Source organism: Labeo rohita, chromosome 9, assembly GCF_022985175.1.
Source record: "Labeo rohita strain BAU-BD-2019 chromosome 9, IGBB_LRoh.1.0, whole genome shotgun sequence".
Classification (NCBI taxonomy): Eukaryota; Metazoa; Chordata; class Actinopteri; order Cypriniformes; family Cyprinidae; genus Labeo; species Labeo rohita.
This window is the reverse complement of record NC_066877.1, coordinates 16527016-16553376: the sequence shown is the minus strand read 5'-3', so window position 1 is coordinate 16553376 and position 26361 is coordinate 16527016. Positions and strand designations below refer to the sequence as shown.

The 26361-nt window shown below is 38.4% G+C and overlaps 2 protein-coding genes and 1 non-coding gene across 3 annotated transcripts; all 3 read left to right on the top strand.

Annotated features, from left to right (window-relative positions):
- Positions 1 to 1147: 1147 nt before the first annotated feature.
- Positions 1148 to 16364, top strand: cavin2a (caveolae associated protein 2a). The gene is made up of 2 exons (XM_051120084.1): positions 1148 to 1778; positions 13719 to 16364. The coding sequence occupies exons 1-2, from the start codon at positions 1215 to 1217 to the stop codon at positions 14586 to 14588; spliced, it is 1434 nt and encodes a 477-aa protein (XP_050976041.1). The 5' UTR covers positions 1148 to 1214; the 3' UTR covers positions 14589 to 16364.
- A 3413-nt stretch (positions 16365 to 19777) lies between these two features.
- On the top strand, positions 19778 to 19859 carry trnas-cga (transfer RNA serine (anticodon CGA)). Its single transcript has one exon. It is a non-coding gene; the product is annotated as a tRNA-Ser (tRNA).
- A 750-nt stretch (positions 19860 to 20609) lies between these two features.
- Positions 20610 to 26285, top strand: nabp1a (nucleic acid binding protein 1a). Its single transcript, XM_051118573.1, has 6 exons — positions 20610 to 21616; positions 21844 to 21982; positions 22225 to 22296; positions 24666 to 24750; positions 25048 to 25108; positions 25379 to 26285. Exons 1-6 carry the CDS (start codon positions 21523 to 21525, stop codon positions 25582 to 25584), a joined length of 657 nt encoding a protein of 218 aa, XP_050974530.1. The 5' UTR covers positions 20610 to 21522; the 3' UTR covers positions 25585 to 26285.
- Positions 26286 to 26361: the final 76 nt, after the last annotated feature.

Genomic DNA, 26361 nt, shown 5'->3' with positions numbered 1-26361 from the left:
AGTACAAGGGTTTTTTTATGAATCTTTGCGATCGCCTTTCCTAATAACATGCTAGTTAGCAAGTTTAGTGGTTAAATGCGGCTAAAGTAAACATGCTCGTCACTCCACAAAGAGAAGAGAGGCGGGGTGAGCAGAGCTCATTAACATTTAAAGCAACCTCGACCAGAACGGGATGATTTTTGCAGAGCTGATTTTGTCAAGGTAAAAAAACATTGAGAAATTTAACCAAAGCATGTTATAGACTTTTCATTAAGACCCTAAAGAATCATATTAACTTGTGGAAAATGGGCATCCGATGACCCCTTTAGGACTGGTTTTGTGGTTTTGTCCCTTAAACATAGCATTCATGCAGTGTGTGTGTGTGGTTTGGTTTATATATCCTGGTATGGACTTAAACCTGAATACACACACTCTCATGAGGACTCATGTCACAGTGGGGACTTAAATTGAGGTCCCCATGGATACAAAAGCTTATAAATAATACAGAATAAGTTTTTTGAGTAAGTAAAAATGCAGAAATTTTCCTGTGACAGGTAGGTGTAGGTGTGGGGTTGGTGTAGGGCGATAGAAAATATGGTTTGTACAGTATAAAAACCATTACGCCTATGGAGAGTCCCTACAAGAATAGCTGACCAGACTGTATGTGTGTGTGTGTGTGTGTGTGTGTGTGTGTGTGAGTGGTGTTTGAGTCTGGCAAGGTGCCACTGCCACAGATGAGCTGAGTTCACTGTTTAAACACTGATTTCCATTTTCTCCATGTGACATTTCCCCAGTCTGCCGGACAGCTGAGAAGAGAAACGCCAGCAAAGATTAATGAAGAAAAGAAGAGACATTCAGGTGCATATACACACACAGATACACCCACATTCCTTCACACAAACACTCCTGGTGTCATCCAAATATGCCTTCTGGGGACATTTCGTACATTTGACAAGCAAACATTATCAAGATAGCAAATTCAAACAATACTGAAATTGCACTAAGGAGAAATGCACCCATGCAGTGGTACACTTGCACACTGACACTCTTTACTCACATTACTCTAATGGGCTGGGCTAAATACCACAGCAACCAGGCCCCTCCCCTGGGTGTGTGTGGGGAGTTTTTAAGTGGAGTGTTGGGAATGTTGTTTTTAGAGAGGCGCAGAAGGCAGGAGTGTGTCTGTGAGAGTCAATCTAACCCTGTCATTCAAAACCACCAGCGTTGACTCCAGGATGGGAGAAGACTCCTCTCACGCCGAACGAAGCACAACCACCTTACCCAGGGAGGAAAGCACCCCAACACCACCAGCTCCAGAAGCTCAGGATGCTCAGGATGCTCAGGACGCTCAGGATGCTCAGGATATCCTCATTCCGAGCTTCAGTCCCGGCTCGGTGCCCTCTTCCCCCGTCCACACCCTTTCCCGCCTGGGCTCCAAGACCCCGACAAGCCCCACGGCCCCTGGCGGCCAGGTCAGCGCCATCACGGTGGTGGCTCTGCTCGACAAGCTGGTGGTGATGATCGAGTCGGTGCAGGAGAACCAGCGGAGGATGGAGAAGAAGCAGGCCGAGCTGGAGGGGGCGGTGAGGATTGTGCAGGGTGATGTGACCCGGCTCACCAAGAGCCACATGTCCACGGCCAACAGCGTGGCCAAGCTGCTGGAGCGCTCGCGTAAGACCGGCCTCAACGTGAAGGAGGTGAGGGAGCGCCTGGATAGACAGAGCACCCAGGTGAAGCGTTTGGAGGCCAACCACGCCCATCTGCTCAAGAGGAACCACTTTAAAGTGATCATCTTTCAGGTGAGAAGAATGAGATCTTTCTACTCTTAAGGAACCTTCAAAGCTTTGAAGATAAACAAATGTAAATATGCATCTGAATGAGGTTTTTTCCCACCTGAGGAACCCTTAAAAGACAAAAATAGGCATATGTGACCCTGGACCACAAAACCAGTTGTAAGTAGCACAAGTATATTTGAAGCAATAGCCAACAATACATTGTATGTGTCAAAATTATTGCTTTTACTTTTATGCCAAAAATCATTACGATATTAAGTAAAATCCATGACTGAAGATGTTCCATGAAGATATTTTGTAAATTTCCTACCACAAATATATCTAAACTTAATTTTAATTAGTAAAATGCATTGCTAAGACAACTTTTGGACAAATAAGACAACTTTTTCTCAATATTTTGATTTTTTTTTTTCACCCTTAGATTCCAGATTTTCAAATAGTTGTATCTCGGCCAAATTTTGTCTAATCCTAACAAACCGTACATAAATGGAAAGCTTGATGTATAAATCTCAATTTCAAAAAATTGACCCTTAAGAATGGTTTTGTGGTCCAGGGTCACATATATATTCTAAACTTGGTCTTTCTAAACCTTTAAAGCTTAAAAAAAAATCTATAAAGAACTATAAGACATTTGGGTTTCCTCAAAATTATTAAAAATATTAAATTAGGAAAACATTACACACAGATATACATACATACATAATAAAAATATGTCTAAATGAAGTTTTTCTATACCTGAAGAAACAATGTTTTTTGTTAAATGCATTCTAATTCTTTCTTTGATGCGAGAACTTAGCATTTTAATTTTCAAATGGTTTTTTTTTTTTGTTTTGTTTTTTAAATAAGTACTCGCTTTTAAATATTTGCAAAATTATGTACAAGATAACAGATGGACAAGTTTGAATTAATGGGTTTTTAAGGAATTTACTTGATGTTTGACAGGACATGTGCAGTTTCTTGAATGAAACTAAATGGCATGGGAATTCTTCCTGTGACAGCAGCTGGGATGAAATGTTTAAAGTTTGTGCAGATTGCTGTAGAATGCGTGTGTGTGTGTGTGTAAGAACGTGTATTCTTGCAGCATGTAATCAATAGTTTTTATGGCTAATTTGGAGGTCCCAGCAAACCCTCACATTTTTCATAACTTCTAACCATAAAGCTTAAAGATTACTTTGTTTACAATAGACCCATTTGATTAAACGCCTCACCTTACAAATAACCGTAAAACAAACTGAGATTGTAAAGTCAGGTCTTCTGGCTAAACCAGCTTTGTGACCTGTGCTTTAGTTTGCTTTAATCTTCAGTGAGGTGTATTGTTTGTTCAGGTAATGCAATTTTACACACTCAGGAAGCACTATTATACTGTACGCCGGTTGGTTAATGTGATGGGTGCGTCGTGTTGATTTAAGCAGCTGCGTCGGGCTCATGCTTTTAGAAGTGTATTCTTATCTGATTGCCCTGGAGCAAGCCACATGCAGCTTTACACGCTGGGACAGTGATCTTTGACTTGTAGAAGCAGGTAGAGGCATTTCTTAGGGGTTTTAAGAGTTCTGCTTTTAAAAATTATTTCTGGGAATCAATTTTCCTGAGGCAAATGTTATTCAATAGCGGAATGAGCTAAACGTCAAAGCGAGTGTCAATAGATATGAAAACACAAGACTTTTATCTAGCTCCTTTGAGACTTGTATCCTGTTCCCTCATGTCAACGTCTGATCATTCATGAAGGCACTAACTAAATAAAATGTCTCAAAAGTATTCATTTCCCAGAAGAGGATCATTTTATTGTCTTTTTTGGTCACAATGCTTATTTCTTCATTTTAAGGCTTTCTGAGGCTGAGGTTGACAGTTTCTAAGACTCATCTCAACCATGCTAACTTAAAATGATTTACTTTGTAAGATTTTTCAGGAAATTGCATTTAATGAAGTCTTTTAATAAAAGCACTCCATCATTGTACAGAGAGTTGATTTTCGGGGCAATGACTCTTGACTAATCCAGCTGTCAGAGAGGAAGGCCGTGGGGCTGAACAGCACAGCTAATGGCTGATCCCAAGTCTTAACCGTTCCCTTTGAGATCACCAGCAGCAGGTGATTTTCTAAAGTGATCATCAGCCTGTTAAAACACTTTGGTATGAGTGCAGGCTTGCAGAAAGTTTGCTGCAGGAGATTGTTTTATCTAATTAGGGAATGTATGTCAAAATGAAAAGAAAAGCTTTGCTAGTAAAGAAATAATGCGTTTTGCGGAAAACATTTCAGTTTTTTCTCGATATAGTGGACTTCTATGGTGCCTGTAAATTTGAACTTCCAAAATGTAGTTTAAATGCAGCTTCTTAGAAGGGTCTTATCTAGCAAAATGATTGGTTATTTTCTGAAAAATGTGAAAATGTGTATACTTTTTTAAACCTCAAATGTCAAAGGGGTAAGGGTATGTCGAAAAACTCTTCGAAAAACTTCAAAATCATCCTATATTGCTGCAGAAATACCAACCCAGTGTTTACAAACACCCTTTAAAAAAAAAAGGTAAAACAGCGATGACAATTTTTAAGTTGGAGAAAAAAATTAGATGGGAGTTTTTCGACATACCCTAACTTTCATGAACCGGAATACACACAGGTTCATTTTTTGCATGTCAATACAGTATGACATTAGGGGTGGGCAATCAAAATATAATATGAGGCAGTCTTGATATGAGCAATTTTATGTCACGGCAATAACATATCACAATATAGTTATTTTTGCTTTGAATAAAGTCTTTATTATTTAAAAAATTTTGAAATTTCATAATTCTTGTCACAAGTGTCAATATCATAAAAAACTAATACTAGCCTATTAAAAAAAAAGGTTCACTGAAGACAAGTAAAGAGTCAGTATTTTTTTTTTTTTTTTTTAAAAGAAACTATTTACAAGCAAAATGACAAAATAATAACACTGCATATTCTTCACTATGTAAGTTAAATATATATTTCTTCTTATTAAAGTTACAAAAGTGATTTAGCCAAGAGCAGTAAGGGACTTTCTCCCTTTTGTTGTTTAACGTGAATGGCTGCTGTCACTTTAAGAGCTGCCTGGATCCAATAAACTGTTACACATGTTTTCTTTCTCATCTGTTTGCTTTCACCTAAGGCCTAAATACTTGTAAAGAGCCATTTTGACACATAAAAGTTTGTGTACTCCCTTACTTAATATACCTGCATTCTGTGAACACAGTCTTCACGTGTGCGTATCCCTGACAGCGCTCAGAAACCGTCTCTCAAACAGTGCACGCATATAGCGAAATGAGTCCTCTTTCGCTGCTGTTTGATCAAAGCAATAAAATATGTTTTATGCTGTTTAAAATCAATTGTTTTTAAACCACAATGCTTAAAAAGCATGCAAACGTCATGTGATTGTGTAACTGCGGTAGATACGATAGTCCAAAATCTCTACCGGTTGACAAATTTCTACTGTTTAAGTGTCTTTTGAGTTAAGACACTTCTCATTTCCCTGTTTTTTTCTCTTTTTGTTCCTGGAAAATTATGTGCGTGTCTCTATATCATAGGCCATTAAAACAATGGTGTATTGTTCTATGGAACGACACTCTATTGAAAGTCAACACAGAATGCAAACACAAGGGAGAGTCATCGCACATCCATTCGCTCTCACAAGTTTGCTTTGGAAGAGTGCTATTGCTCTTTGGTTGCGCATTTGCTTGTTTTGTTTCATTTTTTGGCATCTGATGATGCTCAGCCGCCTGTGTGGTAATTATAAACTTTCTGTGCACCGTGCAAAGGCATTTGAAGTTGGAAGGTGTGGTTTGAACACACAAGGGCCCTCCGAAAGAAAGAAGGACAGAAATGCAGTAAACACACTGAGTTTGGCACTGAAAATGTGTGTGTGTGTGGGAGAAAGATAGTCTGGTCAGCTGCCTTGTTTCCCTTAATAAGCACTAATGATCTGCAGTAATTACTGCCCATTTAGGCCTCTATTTGTTTATGTTTAATGCATCACTGCTCTTTCTGTGTTCTCAAAAATACAGTGTGATTCTTGAAAAATGCGGTTCTACGTGCTGAGGCTCTTCACTGCAGTAACTTCAGCCTTTTTGTGTTCGTGAAAGGATCATTAAATGTGTTCACAGCAATAACCTAGACAACTGTTCATAGTCTATGCCATTTTCACTAATCTAGATTGGTTATGAATGCATGTTTTCCATGACGTCTAGCAGAGAAACTCTGTCTATACTGATAAAGGATAAAATGCACCTTAAACGTCTTCACCAAGGCCTGCAAAGTTTGGCAAGCTCCATGACTGATGGCAAACATGAGGATTTTATGGATAGTCATAAAACATATTTTATTGCTTTTATGTTTTTGAAAGAAGGAACGTTTTGGCTGAGGTGTTTCTAGAGTGGGCGTTCACAAAAACATCTGACAACTGTCATTTTTTACACCTTTGTAGTCGCTCCGATTCCCCTCATTAGTTCAAGTTCTGTTGAACTTTGTCAGGGTTTATTTTGGCCCAGAGATGCCACGGAACGTCTTCATTAGGGTGATGTAACTCTGCTGAGATCCAAATAATGCCACGTATGATTGACCAGTCAGTCTGTCGGCATGTGTTTAATGCGTTCCGTCATTTTAGCATAACGTAGATGTTTAATCCTCAAGATCAGGATCTTCAGTGAAAGGTAAAAACAAATATGGGCGTGCAAATGTGAATTGTGGGAAAGTGTCCGTCTTTCGGGCTGGGAGAAGGGAAACAACCCAATAGCCAATGTTTACAGGTCCTCCCATTACAACAGGGCAGATTCTGATTATGAAAACACAGTCAGTGTGATAATTCTGCACAATAACACTGAGTTATACAACAAAACACATTCTTTCATCAATCAAAAGCATGACTTCCTTAAAGATTTGTATCCATTTCATGCAAAAAATAGTTGCACGTAGTTTGGTTTGTTCAACAACAAAGAGCATCTGAATTTAGTTTTGTTGTTTTGATCTCAGCATTGATTATGTTCTCCAAAATGAAGAAAAAAATGTGTTTGCTTAGTGTGCCCAATGCGTGTCAGAGATTTGTTTTGGCTAATTTAATCAGAGAATAAACTGATTCAGATTGCAGTTACAATATTTGATGAATTCTTGCATGTTTTTAAGCTTTTTTTGGAATATGACGGTTGTTGTCCTTTCATTATGATCCATTTAACGTTCCCTGAGCTCCGCCCTCAACCAACAAAGATTCACCTCAAAGGAAATCTGAGAGAAAGACAGAGTTGGTGGGAAAGAAAGAAAGAAAGAAAGAAAGAAAGAAAGAAAGAAGTACATGAAAACAAAGCATGACAACTTCAAGGCCAGGGAAGAGATTGTGACGGGGAAGGAAACAGCAGAGGAACAGAAGAGATAGAATGAACTGGATGAGAACAATGGAAAATAAACTGAAGTATGAGAGAGGGAGAGATGTTCTCTGCTCGGGCATGTTTCGGCTCAATGTGCTGGATTTCTGGTTTGGCAACTCGACTCCTCCCTTTATCACTGTGCTTACATACAGCACGCATATACAGCTGTTTGTTTTTTACAGTGCTCTGGAGTACTTGATTTTGATCGGTCAATCGCAGCATTTTGCAGTCAGATGTTTTTGTATAATGACATCCAAACTGTATTTGACTGTTGCCCCAGCAATTTTCAAATTTGTGGTAGCTTGATATCTCTCGTATCACTCCATGGATAACGTACAGCCTATAAACGGCAACTGATGATGGCCAACTGACTGTACCCGACTTTTTTTCTACTCATACATTTTTAAAAAATAAAAATTATTTATTGCTAATGGTTCTATGAAGAACCTTGAACATCCATGGAACCTTTCAAATGCAGAAAAGGTTCTAAAATCAATTTTTAAAATGGTTCTTTTAAGAACTGTTCACTGAAAGGTCCTTTGGGGAACCAAAATGGTTCTTCTATGGCATCACTGCAAAAACACCCTTTTGGAAGAGTGTATTTTAAAGGATAAATAAAAACCCTAACGTTTCACTTTGATGAAACATAGCTGATATGGAATTTCAGGTCAAGTGTGCTCATGTAATCCTGCTAAATGTACTTTTTTGCCTCCTAGCCACGATTCTTCCTTCACGCAGCTCAGTAACATTTGTGAAGGATCAATGTTAAGTGTGGTATGACTCATTCTGCACATCACAGATGTTTGTCCAATCAAATGTTTTGAGGTTTGAGAATGCCCCACCCCTAAATTATAAATACCACCTGCAACTGACTAACAAATAGCAATGGTTCACTGCTTATTAAAATTAAAGCCTATTGGCTATTTAAACAGCCAAGCCATTTGATATGCCCCACCCAAACTTAGCATTTAAATAAGAACACGTCAAGGTTGAGATCTGAAAAGTTAAGCCCTGTGAAGATGAAATGATCCAGACACAGTCATTCTGCAGGTATTATTGGACTCGCTCAAATAAATACAGTCTAATTAGAAAAATGATACTTCAGGGAGCATGACTAATCATGTGATTAATTCAAGCAGCCAGACAAAGACAATGAAGCTTTTTTAATATAAACCTGAGAGAGAGAGAATGAGATGGAATCAGACTCCTCTTTTAGAAACCTCACTTCTCATCAGCTCAGACAATAATAAGTCAGAATTTGATTAAATGCACAATTCTGCAGGGCTGGAAACCTCTCCCTATGCCGAATTCAGTCAAAGACAGTTGAAAGTCCACAGATGGCCTTTAAGTATCACTTTCCCATAGTTTTCACCACAATGCTGCAGATCGGAGGCTTTGATAGCACATTGCTTTGCCCGGCATCTGACTGAACTGAGTGTTCAAGCCAGTTGGCCATTGCTTTCCACTTATTCTCTCCATCTGGAGAAAAGCCAAAGATTCCATGAACTTCTTCCACACATCATAAACAGGTAACGGATGAGCGAGCGCATTTTTGTCTGGTGGTTTTGTGTTGTTTTTTTACGCAAAATCTTGCCATGGCTGATGGGGCGTCACATGTGGGCTTTATGTCATGTGTTTTATGCTGTTACATAATAATTTGAATGGGGTTAAATTAGAGAAAAAGGCTTTAAACATGATATATAGTCATGATTTTAGTTAGAACATCTATTTACTGACAATCAAAACATGTGCAGATGGGGTAGACTTTTTCTGAGTCAGATTTGCATGGGAATTGACAGTTACAGAATCATTTTCTTATGATGAGAAGACAAAATACAAAGACAATGTACTGAGCCTTTGTTGTTTATTGTCTTTTTTCCCATGGCAGAACAGTTTTTGTTTTTTTTTTCAGAATGTTTGTATTTACTTTTTATTTCGTATTTAATAAATGTTGGACCCAGATTTCAGTTTTTCAAAAAATACATTAAACCTTAATAGTAAAATTTAAAAGAGACCTATTATGCCCACTTTTACAAGATGTACTGTAAAAGTGTCCCCAGAATGTGTCTGTGAAGTTTCAGCTCAAAATATCCCACAGATCATTTATATCATTTTAAAAATGCCTATTTTGAGTGGAAGCAGAAATACGTTGTTTTTGTGCATGTCTCTTTAAATGCAAATAAGCTGCAGCTCCCCGCCCCCTTTTCCGGAATAGGGCTGTGCCTTTACAGCTTGTATAAAAAACATCTGTTTGGGTTTGATTATCATGTGTTTTAAAACCATATTCGTTCAAACTTCTGATATAGTTTTTTCTGAGCACACACATCCGAAGCACGTGCATAGAAAGCTGCTGTCACATGGCATTTTTGAGTACTAAAGTAAGTTCTCTTTCATGTCTTAAAAATAAATGCACTTAAAAATACACAAGGACTTACAAAAACAGTCATTATGTCTGTAAGGGAAGCAGCTGGGAAAGAAATCGCATGTTTATATTCGATCTGTGTGGCAGCAGCGTAATATACAGTAAATAAATCAACCATTGCTCTCTTGTCTCCTCTGAGGGTGGGACTCTAAATGGTGTTCTGTCCTCATCTGTGCAGCCAATGACAGAACAGTTAGCATGCTTTGCTTGAATTTTCGCCATGGCGTTAGAACTAGTATACCGTAGTCGCTTGCAAAAACATAATGGCGGTGCCGTAGGTGGAAACGAGCAGAAGGACGGTAATATTATAATAAGATTCTGTTTCTACATCATGTCAACATCAGAGAAAGTCTTACAAAAAATGGCTGGGTTGTTCTTTTTCACATTTTATGGGTTGGTAGATGCACCAGGGACCTGATTATAGCACTTAAACACAGAAAAGGTCAGATTTTCATGATATGTCATCTTGACAGAGCAGCTTTTGACATCAGTTCATGTCTGTCTCACAATACCACTTTCCCTTAGCAAGAGCAAATGCAATACTGCTAACATCCAGCAGTGACACATCCTTTCTTTGTGTCTTTTCTTTTTAATAGTCTCGTCCTCTATTGTTCTTATATTTGTCTTTCCTCTGCTTCTTTCCTGTGCTTTCCACTTCTCTCATGTTGTCTGTTCAGATCCTACGAGCCTGATTGAGACACACACACACACACCATTTCTCTCATCTCTTTCAATGTTTCCACTCCAAAAAGTCTGGAGGCCTCCAGCGGGGCGCATTAATTATCCAGGCTCCCGTTACACACGGAACCAGGGGTATCAGCATGTGACACAATGTTTTCAAAAGTTCTCCCTCTATCCTTTTGCCCCTCCTCTTTCTCTTCCTCTCTGAGCCTCACAAGCCATTGTGTATTTAGATAAAGGTCAAAATCTGAATGGCAAATGTCTTGATTTATCATTAGGTTACAAGAGACACGGCTGAGAAACAAATGTCGAGAAAGGTGGATACAGAGCAGGGTCAGAGAAATGCGATCAGCTTCAACTAAGAATGCAAATGATAAATAAAGAGTGAAACTAACCAAACAGAAACTCCCTGCTTTGGGTTTCAGCTCGTGTGATTATATGAAATGTCACTAGAGTGATGTCATTCTCAAAGGATTTTGTAAAATATGCATAATTATGTTGATATATATTAGTTTTACTTTTTATGACTATTTTAATAAAGCCTTCGGATTGGGGTCAGTCTACAACTGTGTGAAATTTCCCAGGCTTTTGGAGATATGTGCACTTTTCATCTGACAAGGCCCTCAAAGCACAAACTAATTAGATTCAAGCTGAATCAACATATTTCAATAGGGAATCATTTTACAGAGTTGAAGTTTTTTATCTGCCATCTCCCTAAATCCCACCTGTGTGTTCTTGGTCAATTACAGTCCTTGTACGGTTGGCTGAAAACATAAGGTGTCACCTGAGTTTCGCTCTATTATTAATTATGAAATAGAATACAAATGTAGCCATTACCAACTTATCACAAATTAAAAGCTGATCCTTTTATAGAAGTAACCAAACACAGCCAACTCCCATCTCTGGTTTCCATGTAGTTCTTGAACCTGAGGGGTGTTACTCTGTACGTTTGCTCATGAAGAAACTGGTTAGCCCAGAGTCAACACTGGTTTTGACTGGATCATTGCCCGCAGGCTGATACTGGCTATTCAAAGGCAAAATGTTAAAGACGAGTACTAAACAAAATCACTTATCACACTGTAAATATAGCACCTTTGGAAAAGGTTCTTCTCATATTAATCAGTAAGTCATTGGGATTATTTACTGAATGCAAAAGAAAAAAGTTGCATTTCTTCATTGGAATTTGTAAACCAACTTCCTGTTAATGGCACAGAGTTTCGTGGCCAAGGGCAAGGGGATGAGGATAAGGTTTATCTCTACATTCTAAAGTTTTTCTATTTTATGGTGCATATAATATAGCTTAAATGAGTGCTTTATACTATATAACATTGCTTGACTTGTAAAATATAAATTTTCCAGAGACAGGGACATTGGCATCTGAAGATCTGTGTATACTTCACAATTTCCTACATCTACTTGCAGTTTCATACTGAAATACTTGCATACAGTAACAAATCTGTCATTTAAATGTTTAGAGCTTGGACAGATATATGGTACATGCTCTGAATTACTGGGAGTGTGCTTAGCGCCCTTAGGAGGGAGCAGGTGAGCGTGCAAAAGCTCCATTCGTGCTGCTAATCCGCCCTTCCCTGAGGGTCAGATCTTCAATTTACTCCTTAAGCGTGAAGCATAACCTCTGTAAACCTCAGCAGCCGTGTGAGAGGTTTGTGTCAGGGGTCTGCGTGTGTGAGGGGAGAGTGGCGATAAGGGAATATTCTGCAGTCTGTGTGTCAGAGAGAGATTTGAAAAGGTGTGGCATATTCGGTGATTTTTTTCTTGTTGTTGCTGCTTATTTCAGTGATGAATGGCTATTTAATAATGCAAACGATAAAAACGATAGCATTTGTTTATATACGTGCATAATCAAACAATAAGAAACAAATATAGGCAAAGAAAGGTTGATAGAGTGAGAGAGAGAGATTTGAAAGGGCGTGGCATATTTGGTGTATTTTGTTTATTGCAGTGATTAAATGAATAAGTAAATATTTAATTATGCATAAGGTGACCTCAATTTATATTTTATCTATGTACATGCGTAATCACACAGTGAGTAACATGTATAGATAAAGAAGAAAGCGAAAAAATGATTGCATTCAAGATGCATTGAACTATCCTGACTTAGATTGCTGAGTGAAATACAATTTGAAACAAGGTTTGCATTTTTATACATGTAAGTTTTAAATCAAAGCTTTTTAAAAGGAATTTGGCAGGAAGAGTAAACCTTAACCTCCTGCCATCAACGCTTTTTTTTGCTTTGGAGTAACTCCAACACAATGCCTCCACATGCCTTTGGTATAGCTTGCTCTGCAACAAACAGGTTTTTCAGCAGATTGCACAATATAACTCAGAAAACAACAGACAAACTGACTCATCTCTTTGTTCTGTTTATTGGTTCAAAAATAGTGCATAAAACAAATCTTTATAGTACAGCATGCTGCCAGCAGTGGCAAGGTTGTGGGTTTGAACTGCATGAACTGATAAATGCAATGTCATTTTGGATCAAATTGTCTAAAAACTGCAACAAAATAAAAAAAATGCAGGTTATAGTTGGATTTTACTGTAACACATTATCTGTATCTATATAATTTCCTGATAATTTACTCACTCCCATGTCATCCAATATGGTCATGTCTTTCTTTCGTTCTTTAGTTGGAAAGAAATTAAGGGTTTTGAGGAAAATATTCCAGAAATTTTTCTCCATATAGTGGACTTTAATGGGAGCCAACAGGTTGAAGGTCCAAATTGCAGTTTCAATGCAGCTTCAAAGGAATGAGAGTCTTATCTAGCAAAACAATTGGTCTTTTTCTAAAAAAAAATATATATATATATATGTATATACTTTTAACCACAAATGAAATATAGATAAATTAAATAGTTAAAAAGTAGTCTTGTACTAGTCTTGCATCTCGACTTAATGTATTACGTAGTCACATTGGAAAGGTCGGAAAAAACCAACCTAGTGTTTACAAAGTGAACAAGCAAAGAAAGTCAAATGCTGTTTACAAAAAAAGGTAAAATAACGATGCTGGAAAATAAGATCATCCTACCCTACTTTTCTGAACTGGAGTACATAGGTGAAGAACTGATTACGTAATGTGAAGTTGCGAACGCACATCGTAGAGCTAGTGCAAGATGAACATTTGTGGTTAAAAGTATGTCAATTTTTCATTTTTTTAGAAAATGACCAATCGTTTTGCTACATAAGTCCCTCTTTTCTCGGCTGCAATCATGTAGAGCCCTTTGAAGCTGCACTGAAACTGCAATTTGGACCTTCAACCCCAATCCACATTGAAGTCTGCTATATGGAGAAAAATCCTGTTTTTTTCCTCAAAAACCTTAAGTACTTTTCGCCCGAAAAAAGAAAGACGTGAACATCTTGGATGACATGGGAGTGAGTAAATTATGAGAATTTTTTAATTCTAGAAGTAAACTAATCCTTTAAGTCATTATTAAATGCATTTTCTTTCTCCAATTTCAGGAGGACAATGAAATCCCCTCCACTCTGCTTACTAAAGATGGCCTGGCCTCCACCTCTCAGGATGAGCTCGCTCCCTCTGCACCAACTCCGCACACTGATTTAAACCGCTCTCAAGATGAAGGCCTGCAGACCATCAGCCTCTCCTCCGATGACGACGAGGAAAAAGGAGCAACGAGCCCCCTGGCAGAGGGAGGTGATGATTCTATGGATCTGCAAGAAGACAACTTCCCAGGCTTGGGAAGCGAACGTCTGGAGCGCTCTCGTGCAGACAAGTTCAAGCGTTCCAGTCTGAAGAAGGTGGATAGTCTAAAAAAGGCCTTCTCGCGAAGCAGCATCGAGAAGAAGATCAACAAGATCGTGCCTCCAGAACAGCGAGAGAAGATCAAGAAAAGCTTCATCCCCAACCACCCAAAGAGCTCTTCCTCAAAAAGCTCATCCTTCCGTGTCTCTCCAATGACCTTCAATGTCAAGAAGGTACGAGATGGAGATGCTGACTCCTTCCAGCAGCCTGAGACCTCACCCAGGAACCTCAGCCAAGTGGAAGTTCCCGACATTGGGGGATCTGATGGTGAGATGCACCTGGCTGAGTTACACTCCTCAGGAGAGAAAGCAAATGGAGCTGATCTTCACAGCCCCTCCACCCCTGGCAGTGGGGATGGAGAGGTGTTTGTTACAGATGAGGGTGGAGATCTCGAGAATGGTCCATCTGTGACTCTGGCTGAAGCGGAAGTGGATAAAGAAGATGATGACAGTGATGATAATGGTGAAAACGGCAAAGAGGAAGAGGAGGAGGAGAAAGACGCAAAACCTGCAGAAGAAGCGTCCGTGTCTTCACCCTCGACTGCAGCTACTGTTGAACTAACTTCTTAGATATACAGTTAAAGTCAAAAGTTTACATACACCTTGCAGAATCTGCAAAATGTTAATTATTTTACCATAATAAGAAGTATCATACAAAATGCATGCTATTTTTTTTGTACCGACCTGAATAAGATTATTTCACATAAAATATGTTTACATATAGTCCAGAAGAGAAAATAGTTGAATTAAAAAAAAGACCCTGTTCAAAAGTTTTTTTCAGTGATAGTTAAACTGCCCACTGTTCTTCAGAAAAATCCTTCACATCCTACAGATTCTTTGGTTTTTCAGCTTTTTTGTGTAACTGAACACTTTCCAACAATGACTGTATAATTTTGAGATCTATCTTTTCACTCTGAGAACAACTGAGGGACTCATATACAACTATTACAGAACATTCAAGCAGACAGTTCTGATGCTTCAGAAGGAAAACCGATGCATTAAGACCCAGGGGTGTAAACTTTTGAACTGAATGAGAATGTGTACATTTTTCTTCTTTTGCATAAATATCATATTTTTTCATTAAGTACTGCCCTTCAGAAGCTACAGAAGATACTTACATTTTCCCTAGATGACAAAATTAGTTAAATTTGCCCTTACCTTCAAGTTTAAAAAGTCCGTCAGCTGTCCTCAGTGTGAAAAGATGGATCCCAAATCATTGTTGGAAAGGGTTCAAATACACAAAAATGCTGAAAACAAATGAATTTGTAGGACCTGAAGGATTTTTTCTAAAAAAACAGCATGCAGTTTAACTGTTCAGGACAAACAAGGGACTCATGAACAACTATCACTAAACAAACAAAAAAAGACACAGCTGTGGATCATTCAGGTAACAAAGGGTGTAACAGGAATCAAAGGGGTGTAAACTTTTGAACAGGGTCATTTTTATAAATTCAACTATTATTTTCTCTTGTTTTTATAGATATCTTATACAGGTCAGTACTAAATAAAAATAACATCCATTTTGAGTGATCCCTCTTAATTTGGTAATTAACCTTTTGCAGATTCTACAGGGTGTATGTAAACTTTTGACTTCAACTGTAGTTGTGTTTCTAGCCCTCTTGACTTCAATCCACTTCTGAGACTATGGGAAGTGTAGTTACTCCACTGATATCTTGTCCCCAAGCTTGTGTAATGTTAGCATGTCTGCTAAAATAACGTATTGGCCTGAATTAACCCCTTATATAATGTAACTATAACCTTTTGTGTTAAGTTCAGAAATTAAGCATGTTGTTGTAAGAGGAAATTCCATTTAGATTCCAGTTCAAATAGATTCTGTATAAAAGCCCAGAGAATGGTACAACAGTTCAGACCACTGTCACCACAATGATACACCGAAATAGCTATATTTTCCTGTGGGAGCCTGTGAATACCATGAAATTGACTGAACTGAAATGCCTGAACTCTCACTCTCCATCTTTTTTTCTTTGTGTGTAGGAGAGGCAATGTGTGTGCCAATCTCTCCTTTGTTATGCTGGACTCCAGATTCTTTTCTATCAGTGTACATAAGATTTAGTATTAAATCGCTTACAAAAAAGTACTATGGTAGTATTATGGTTTTTGGAAACGGTTTTGATATATGGCATGGTATTGTTAAAAACCATTGTATATTAACATGGTAATCATCAAATATATAGAAACAACATGGAACATCATTACTGTACCATTGTACCACCACAGTACTTTTGTACAGAATGAAACAGACGACTACAAAAGACAAGAGGTGTATGAGATGTTGACAAAGTTATGTGTTTTGACGTTTTTAGAACTTGTATTAAAATCTTAAAAATAAGCACTCCGTCTCTTGAATAAGTAGATGTCTATGAGGAGCAATGCTTGGTATGGTGCGAAGCGTGTTTACAAAATTTCTGGGGGAAAGCCAGCACAATTGACTGCCATCTCCATGGCAACTTTGCCTACTGCCAACAACTCTCCAATTACTGCTATAGTGCACGGCAAGGGCACACACACATACGCAGCCTGATAAATACAAACGTACTGTGAAGCAGAAGTATTTGTGTGTAGTCAAACATTCCATGCTGCTGATGTAATAACTTCATATTCTGCTAAACACTAGCATTACTTAGATGATTCAGTGATGAAACACTTTGTACTCAGATCTGTAAACATAAAAACTGCTGGCAGATAGACTTCTAAACTGAAACACCTCCCCCATGAGCTTTTTATCGTTTCTCTGGACAGTCACCTCTATCTCACACTAAACTACTCAGTAGGCTACACACACACATACCAGGTGAAGAAGGTGCATTCCTGGTTCTGATGGATGGCTTCTCTGCAGTTCATTTTCCATTAACTCGAAAAAGAAAAGGAGGGCTGGGAACGTATTGATGGCTATACTTTCCACGGGTTAGTATGGAATACCCGCATGTTTTACAGGTGTGCTGCCTGCAGGCCTCTTCACCGCCCCTCTCGGACCACACTGCTCCATGCTGGTGTCACTTCACGCTGCGGCAATGATGCTCCACGCTGATAAAAACAACGATTTTGTTTATAACAATGAACAACTAGATGAGTAAAGTTTGAGAACAAACTTTAAGTTGGCTTGAGAAAGCCTAGCCTGACAGTTTACAGCAGTTGTAAAAGTATGAAAGCAGCTAGCATGATTTAACACATTGCGTACATGATTTAACATGTTGTTAACATGTTTAACATGATTAGCTTGTTGCTTGTATTTGTATAGGCTGATTACAATGTTGTTAGCATAATTAGCAAATTACTAGAATGTTGTTAGCATGATTAGCATGTTGATAGCATGTTTCCCACATGATTAACATGTTACTAGCATGTTTCTAACCTGGCTAACATGTTACTAGCTTGTTGTTAACATGTTTCTAACATGATTAGCATATTACTAGCATGTTGTTAACATGATTGGCATGTTGCTAGCACGATTAGCAAGTTACTAGCATGTTTCTAACATGGTTAGCATGTTACTAGCGTGATTAGCATTATACTAGCATGTTGTTAGCATGTTTCTAACATGGTTAGCATGCCGCTAGCATGATGAGCATGTTACTAACATGTTGCTAACATGATTACCAAGTTACTAGCATGTTGTTAACATGATTAACATTACTAGCACATTGCTAGCATTTTTCTATCATGATTAACATGTTACTAGCATGTTGCTAGCATGATTAGCAAGTTACTAGCATGTTGGTAGCATGATTAGCATGTTAGCGTGTTTTTAACATGATTAGCATGTTACTAGCATGTTGCTAACACGATTAGCATGTTACTAACATTTTGTTAGCATGTTTCCAACATGATTAGCATGTTGCTAGCATGATTAGCAAGTTACTAGCATGTTGCTAGCATGATTACCATGTTACTAGCATGTTGTTAGCATGCTTCCATTATGATTAGCATGTTGCTAGCATTGTTACCAAGTTGCTAACATGTTGTTAACATGATTAACGTGTTACTAGCATGTTGCTACCATGATTAACAAGTTACTAGCATGTTGCTAACATGTTTAGCATGTTGTTAGCATGTTTCTAACATGATTAGCATGTTACTAGCATGTTGCTAACACGATTAGCATGTTACTAACATGTTTTAACATGATTAGCATGTTGCTAACACGATTAGCATGTTACTAGCATGTTGCTAGCATGATTAGCAAGTTACTAGCATGATTTAGATAGCTAGATAGATTAGAAATATTAGAGTGGAAGCTTAAGTGAGTCTAAATTGATTAGAAATAGTACACAGAAGGGAAGCTTGATTGAGCCTGAATCCCTAAGAAAGGGATTCTGGGAGTTTAGATTTGAATTTTGTCCGTTGGAGTTTGACGAGTGTTGGCTCATTTGAACATTCCGTCAATGTAAGTCTATGGGATTTTTGGTGGTTTACGAAAACTGTAAGCCGGATCAGTTAGAAAAGATATAGCACACCGAGTCAGACCAGTCTGAAGGTCTGGACCGGGTTTGGTGGTTCTAGCTTGAAAGCTCTAGGACAGGGGTCACCAGACCCGGTCCTGGAGGGCTGGTGTCCCTGCAGAGTTTAGCTCCAACCCTAATCAAACACACCTGAAACCAGCTAATCAATGTCTTACTAGGTATACTTGAAACTTTCAGGCAGGTGTGTTGAGGAAAGTTGGAGGTAAACTCTGCTCTAGGAGGAGACAGATACCGAAATTTGGCTCAGAAGAAGAAGAATAATAATATTCTTAAATAGTAGATCAGTAAGTTGGCTTTCTCAAGCCAATTAATTATGAAGAAAACCTTTATAAATTTATTCATGTAATTTAAAAATGTGCGAAAAAAGGTTGCTCTTCTTGTGAAGTATGTAAGGTAAGATGAATAGTCGCTCTTGACAGAAAACTTCACGGTTTCGTTTTTACATCAAACACTTGTGAGTTTGGCAAGCAGTCTGAAATCTCTCTGGCTCCTAGGCGGACTGAGGGGTCAGGTTACGTGTACTGTATATCTGTCCAAGCTGAAGGAGGTTTTTTGAGATGCCGACTTCTAGTGACGGTGTGAAATATGCAAGGAGGTACAGATGATATTGTAGCTAAGACTAATAGGCTATGCGCTATTTTCATTCAAAGGAAGATGTTTAGAACGAAAACACATGCAAAATTTCTGATATTATTATTATTATCATCATCATCATCCTTATATTCGCCTTGGCCTTCTTAGCTGCTTTGTGCACTGACCTTTAAAATTTAATGGATGATGTTGTCTCCACCGTGTGGCCAAATGTTGTCAGTTTTCATCAGCTTGTTTACGAATATCAAACGCCAGTGAAACTAAACATTATTATTTCTTAACGAAATATAAATATTATAGATACTTTATCAGATTATGATTTGAAAAAATGTATTATTTATAAATAATAATAATCGTTTTCCAGTGCTTCACTTAAAACAAGTTAGTCGGGTTTTTTAATACATTTATGTGATAATTGCTTTTGCGCTAATATTATCACCTCAGGAAAGTTTATTTGAACACCATGCGCTAATAAATAGCGTTTTATAGATTTTTAGACAGTGACTGAAAAATTTTAAATCGATATGAGAAATATGGCTACGTAGAATTGTATTTTAAGTGAGCTATTTATGTCAAATATAGATACAGTTGGGTAACTAAGAGTATTTAAGAAGGTAATGGTCGATATCCGCGCATTTTTGTTTAACACTATGGTTTTATATTGTATACGTGAGCGTCAAAAATGGCGTCACGGTGGCCGAGAGGTTAAGGCGTTGGACTCGAAATCCAATGGGGTTTCCCCGCACAGGTTCGAATCCTGTTCGTGACGAGTTTCCATTTTCGCGTTTGTTCGCAAAACTAAGCGAATTATTGCTTCTGAAGCCCTAGAAACATTTATAAATGTCAGCTGTATGTGTGAAAAGTTATGAGAATTTATGTCTATCTTATAAATCGGTCATGTTTTCACACTTTGATTTGGGAAGCAGAACCTTAACCTGAGGAAGCACATGTTATGCACTTATCTACATGTCTTTTAAAACTTGTTGGATTTCCTTGATGTTAACGCCAACGCAGGTTTAACCATTTAATTGACACACAGAGTTCATATACCGGACCCAACCCTTAAAAACCAGCAAAATTGTAAAAACAACGGGCTCTAACTGCCAACACTCTATTGGATTACTGAGGTCATGATGCAACGCAAATACCTTTGGAAATATTTTGGAACGCATAATCAAATCATATTACACAACGTCGACAATCGTACAAGGAAATGGAGTGTGGTTATTTCCTATCCATGTGGACACATTCTTCACGCTGTCCAATCAGATTGAGCTCAATGTAACAAGAACACGGTAAAAACCATCATTTGAGACTGTAAAGCTTTGGTTTCTGCGCAGTGTTAATGATACTGGATAATACATCGTACATAGTTCATCATGTCTGTTCACTCAAATGAGCGTATATTCAAATCGCATATGTGTATTTGACGGCAATACCACATCTTTGAACACCCCCGCGAAACAGTGAAATGGTACATCCGGCAGAATTTAAAGAACCGAACATACACTGGCGCAGATCAGACGCTTTGTTAGTGAGGGAGAGGCAGATAGCACTGTGAAATAGAGATTTCCCCTCTTTTGCGACAGTGTTTTTTTAATTCTCTTTTTTAGTAAGCGTGCAGTGCTACACATGTAGAAAACATGCTATGATTAACTCAATTTTAAAGGCCATCAGGAAGTTTCGAATTGCTCATAACGCACATTAAAGTTAGGCAGCTATAGCTGTAATGGCTGACATCCGTTTTTAGGTTAACTGTCTCGTCGATTTAGACTTAAAATGTCGATTTGACACCAGATAAATGATTTTCGTGTTGAGGGAGAAATGAAGAGACGCGTTAGTGTTCAGTTTGACCGGCAGTGTATGTGAGTGAACTCACTGACACCGTTTTAAAGGCAACCCGCAACATAACCGGCACGTTTATGTAGAGAAAACGTCCATTTTCATTGCTATTTCTTAATCTGACGTCGTGTATTGATAGTGTAGCCTAACAGAAACACCGTGACTCAGTATAAATGAGTTTAGATGCTAGACATTTGGAGCAGTGACCGACTTGAAAGCGAAATCTTAAGAGTCGTTTTTTCAGGTTTAGCACAGGATGAAGTCTAAAATGTCTGTCTGGAAAACGAATTGACTGTTTTGTCTTTTTATACGAATAGTTTTAAGCGTGGAGGAGGAAATAGTTCCCCTCTTACTTTTATTCCTTTAGCTCGATGGTGAAAGTGTGAAAACAAACTGCCTCTCATGTTATGCTAGAAACACCTCAGCCTTTCCAAAGGGGTCTTGTAAACAAAGTTTATTTGCCAAGTAAAGTTTATCTGGCAAATAAAACAACCCACTCAGAGCACAGATTTAGCTTTAGATCAAGAAATCCTCTCACACAGCTGTGGTTTCGCTAGCCGGTGTGCTAGCCTCCACCTCAGCTCTCAGAAATGTCGAATATCTCCAACGAAGCTGTGATCTTGATTAAAGATGTAAAGCCCGGATCGAAAAACCTTAATATCGTCTTTATAGTTTTGGAAATCGGTAAGTGGATTCGCTGCTGTGCCCCTCAAGAGCGTTTCTTAGCACCGGAGGAGCTAATTCCTCGCAGCTAACATTTATGATTAACGTTGAGCTTGACGCCTCTGTTGCTGTGTTCTTGTCGCTTTTATTTTTCACGCATCTGCCGTCGTGTAACGCTGTTGTTTTTGTGTTTTTAGTAGTTTTGTTACGGTTGAGATTTGACTGTGAACTTTGCTGTGCACGCGCAGGTCGGGTGACGAAGACAAAGGACGGGCACGAGGTGCGCTCATGTAGAGTGGCGGATAAGAGCGGCAGCATCGCCATCTCTGTGTGGGATGAGCTGGGCAGCCTCATCCAGCCCGGAGACATCATTCGCCTTACGAGAGGGTACGAACCTCCTCCTGTCTGTCTGTTTAGTTTATTCAGACATTTAAAGCCCGTGTGGTTATTGGTTTGTCAGTTAAACACACCGTGGCAACTTGCTCTCTCAAACAGGTTTAAAATGCTTTGAGCATACTGTAAGACAGCATCCTTAACAGTGATGTATGTGGTAACGATGTACAGAGAATAAATATGAATTAAAGCTTGTATGTTTGTTTCAACTTGGAAATATTTGTGTGTTTGGCTAGGTATGCTTCAATCTGGAAGGGGTGTCTTACACTGTACACTGGAAGAGGAGGAGACTTACAGAAAATAGGAGAGTGAGTATTGCATATTGTTTCTCGCAATATAATAATTTGGCATGTTTATCAGCATTGGGCAATAACCATGTCTACTTGGCGGAAAAACCGAAATGGTAGTTAACCCTTGTGTCGGTTCCAAAATGTAGTGACAGTTGAGTCAGTGGGTGGATGTCAATGCTTTATGAGAGTTCAGTAAATTTCAAAAAATAAAGGTTGAGGGGAGGGAAAAAAAAAAAAAAATGACCATGGAGAAACTTGCCAACGACTAAAGATTGTTCTGGTCGACTAGTAATTTTAAGGATTAGTCGAACATTAGTTGCACATTTAATAATCCATATAAATCATAATAATGAGCCTTAAATTCCCTACATATTTAAAAAAAAAAAAAAAGCTTAACACAACACACCTGCAGTTATTAGTATGAATGTTTCGGGGAAAAACATGAATGATAAACTAGTACTTTGTTTTCGGCTTAAGAGATGAAGTCGGCGTTACAGACTCGTCATCTCCACGGTAGTGGATGCGCCTACATGATTCATTTGAGAATATTTCTATTTGAATTGGTTCATTTAAAAGAGATATTTCACTGTCTATAGACGGCCTATATTTTTCAGGTCTGTAACACAAGTATACACAGTTTTTCGAAGTTCCGTGCTCAAGTTCACAGAGACCGAGACGTCATTATATTACGTTTTGTTGTTTTTCCTAAGTGCATACAAATTAACATAGTCTTTACAGATTCAAAAGATGTATTACTCTTATCTGTATGACCAAAAATGACAGAGCATTGTAGGAGCATATGACCACACCAGCGCCTCCATCTGTCGAGCAGTAAGCGCGCTACTGTTCAACTTCCACGCTCCGCACAGACACTTGAATAGCACGCATTCTGCAAGGTTAACATTAGATTGGGTGGCCATGTAAAGTTACTACTTCTTGCATATTTCAGATGAAAAGCCATATTTAAGGTTGATAAATGAATAGGTGAGTGTTTGGATATCCTGCCCAAAGTACTGCATTTCCACATAGATCAGCCGTTAACGATCTGTCCGTCATGGACTGCGTGACCTCGCCACTTCCTATGGAATTTTTTTGGCGACTAATAAACTTTTGGTTGGCCAAGCCTCTTTCTTATAGACTATTAGCGGGGAGCCCTAATATTCTCTATTACCAAGCCTGCAAAATTCATGGAAATTGTGTGTTTTCACAACGTGTCATCAAACAGCCATATTGGCAGCCATTGAACCGAACAAAACAAGCATATTTTGCTCATTATTGCTCCTGAAAATGGTCAGTTATTGTCATGTTTTGGGCTGTACTAATCAGTCGGACCAGGAAAAACATTTGAAGTACTATAGACTGAAGAAAAAATTATTATTAGGATTAACCCCTTGAGATGTACCATCTAATTTTCGAGGGGGTCCCAGAATACAATGTAATGCAATCTCAACATGAAACAAACACAAAAAACAATTTAACGATACATCTTTAAACGACACTAAACGCAAACGATAATGAGGAAAAATAAATAAATTTTTTAAAAAAAAGCACCACAAAATTATTAGCTAGCCATTAAAAGCTAGTAACAAATATACAACAAAACCTTACACAAAATAATGAATACATAATAAATCAAGGAGAAGAGTACAAAAAACTGTCTGAAGATCAAAAGGCGTTTGTGGTTTGCCAAACTGAACCAAGATTTCCAGGGCAAGATAACATTGTTTATTCTTATTTCCAGTCAGGTAGGTGAAATACTAGGCTATTATCTTAATTAATACTGCTCATACATATCTTTACAACCTATTATCTTTAGTTTGTCAAAATAGTGTGCCCTTTCCTGCTTACTGAGTCATTCTCTAAATGATTTAGCAACTTCCACATGTTTTTCCATGGTTTAGACAGCATATATTAGCAGAACAGTGTATTCAGTACATTAACCATGCTGTCCATGCTGTTGTTTACATCCGAGTATCGCCAGTATGGCCGCACATCCGGATAATTGACCAAATCCTGACGCAAGCGCAAACCCTCTATAGCCTGAGTGTCCAGTCTTGTTCTTGGAGTGTCACTTTCAGAATTTAGCTTCAGCCTGACACCAAAAATGTGGCAGATTTACTGTGCAAAAGGTGTGGGACCACTTAATTTCAGTCGTTGTCTCATTGATCATCACTTAATTGCATTATATAGTTGTAAAGTACATGCGTATATAATGGTTTTGTTATACATATAAAAACCTAGTCCTCAGTCACTTTTTATAAGCATGTGCCAATGCCAAGGTCGAGTTTGATTCTTAGGTAGAAGCTTTTATTCAAAGCCACCTGCATTAGCTTGTGCTTTCTCTAAGATTAAGTCATTAAAACCATTTCTTATATTGTTTTTCACAGGTTCTGTATGGTGTATTCTGAGGTTCCTAATTTCAGTGAACCAAATCCAGAGCTGCTAGCACAAGCCAACCAGCAGAACAAGGCAGTGAGTCCAGTCTTCCTGTTTATGCAAAATGGCACTTCTGTGTGATGCCTCAAAGTGTATACTTCCTTTCAGTTATTTGCATGCCTAAATTTGCTTCAGCAGTTCTTAAAAAAAAAAAAAACATAGGCTTGTTTTGCATGAAATTGGAACGGATAAATTAGAATGTAGGAGTAATTGCATTTGGTTTCACTTCTGCCGCACATTCAAATACTGAGCCAATAATCTTCGTAACAGGAGGTGCTGGTTTATGACTAAAGTCAACACTTTATGCTATCTTATCTCTCGTCCTCTCAATAGGGTAAAGAACAGCGGGGAAATTCTCCACCGAATCAAAATGCAGGTACTCCTGCGCAGACAGGTGAGCAAATATGGCTAATACGTCGCAGTGTCCGAGTGCTAATTTTGTAGTGGTAGCAGTTTGGAATCTGATCTGCTAACAAAGGTTGCAGGTTCAGTCTCAGAAATTAGATTTACTGAGATCCCGCTCCTGTTTGTACCTACCGTTGGCATACTGTAAGTTGCTTTTGAGAAACATCTGCTTAATGATGCAACTAGAGTAACGGCTGTAACACTCATTACAGTGTCTCTGTATTGATTAACTCTGTCACCTTAACTATTTGTCCAACAGGAAATGGTACTGTGCCAGTATTTCCCAATAACAGTGCTGCTCCTGTGCCTCGGGATCCCAATTTTGGGGCTCCAGGAAGACCAAATGGGCGTGTTCCAGGCAATGGACCACCCCCAGTAACTGCAGGGGGGGGACCCCCTGCTCCACCCAAACCCACAGTTACCATTAGCAATGGCAGGGACCCAAGAAGGGCTTCAAAGAGATGAGACTGCAAAACCACTTCCATGTTCCCACTCCCTAAAATCCTTCCACAAACCATCCGTACAATACGCAAAACAATACTGCCAATCAAGAGATACGAGGTTCAATGCTACTGTTTTGCCACCTGTGCTTTTTGCTTTGTCATTTGCCAATATTAGCATACTATGACTATTTGTTTATCAAGAAAACTTAGAATTCAACTTGTTACAGTTAAAGCTTGGCATACTTGAGTGCCGATTCAGTGGCCCACCATTTATTTCATTTCTCTAAATGTGTTATTGAACTATACACCCTACTTGAACACTCGATGCACTTTCTTCTGTTAATTTATAGTGAATGCATTGTCATGTGATTCAGGAATGATTAACTGCTGTTGCAAATTGGGGAGTGAACCTCAAAGTGACTGATGACTACATGGGTGCTCCCCACCCCTTTGGCCAAAAAAATTTTACCAGAAGTGACCGTGTGAAAGGAAAGGTGGTAGTTTGATCGAACACGTAGGATTATTTAATTAGGAATAAATCAAGAACAAAATATTGGGAAAGTGATCCCTGTGGTGGTTGTTGTAATTGTTCTACTTGATCTTTTGAGTGCCATTTACATTGAACAAGAATGTGACTACACTGAGATATTCTGCATATACTGTAACACCTTTGTATGTTTTGTTATATAGGCATTTAATGTTACATCTGCATATACACATCAATTTAGGAACATTATCATTTACCTAAGTACATAGTAGTTTTATTTCACCCCAATAGTTTTAATACGCTTCAACGTTT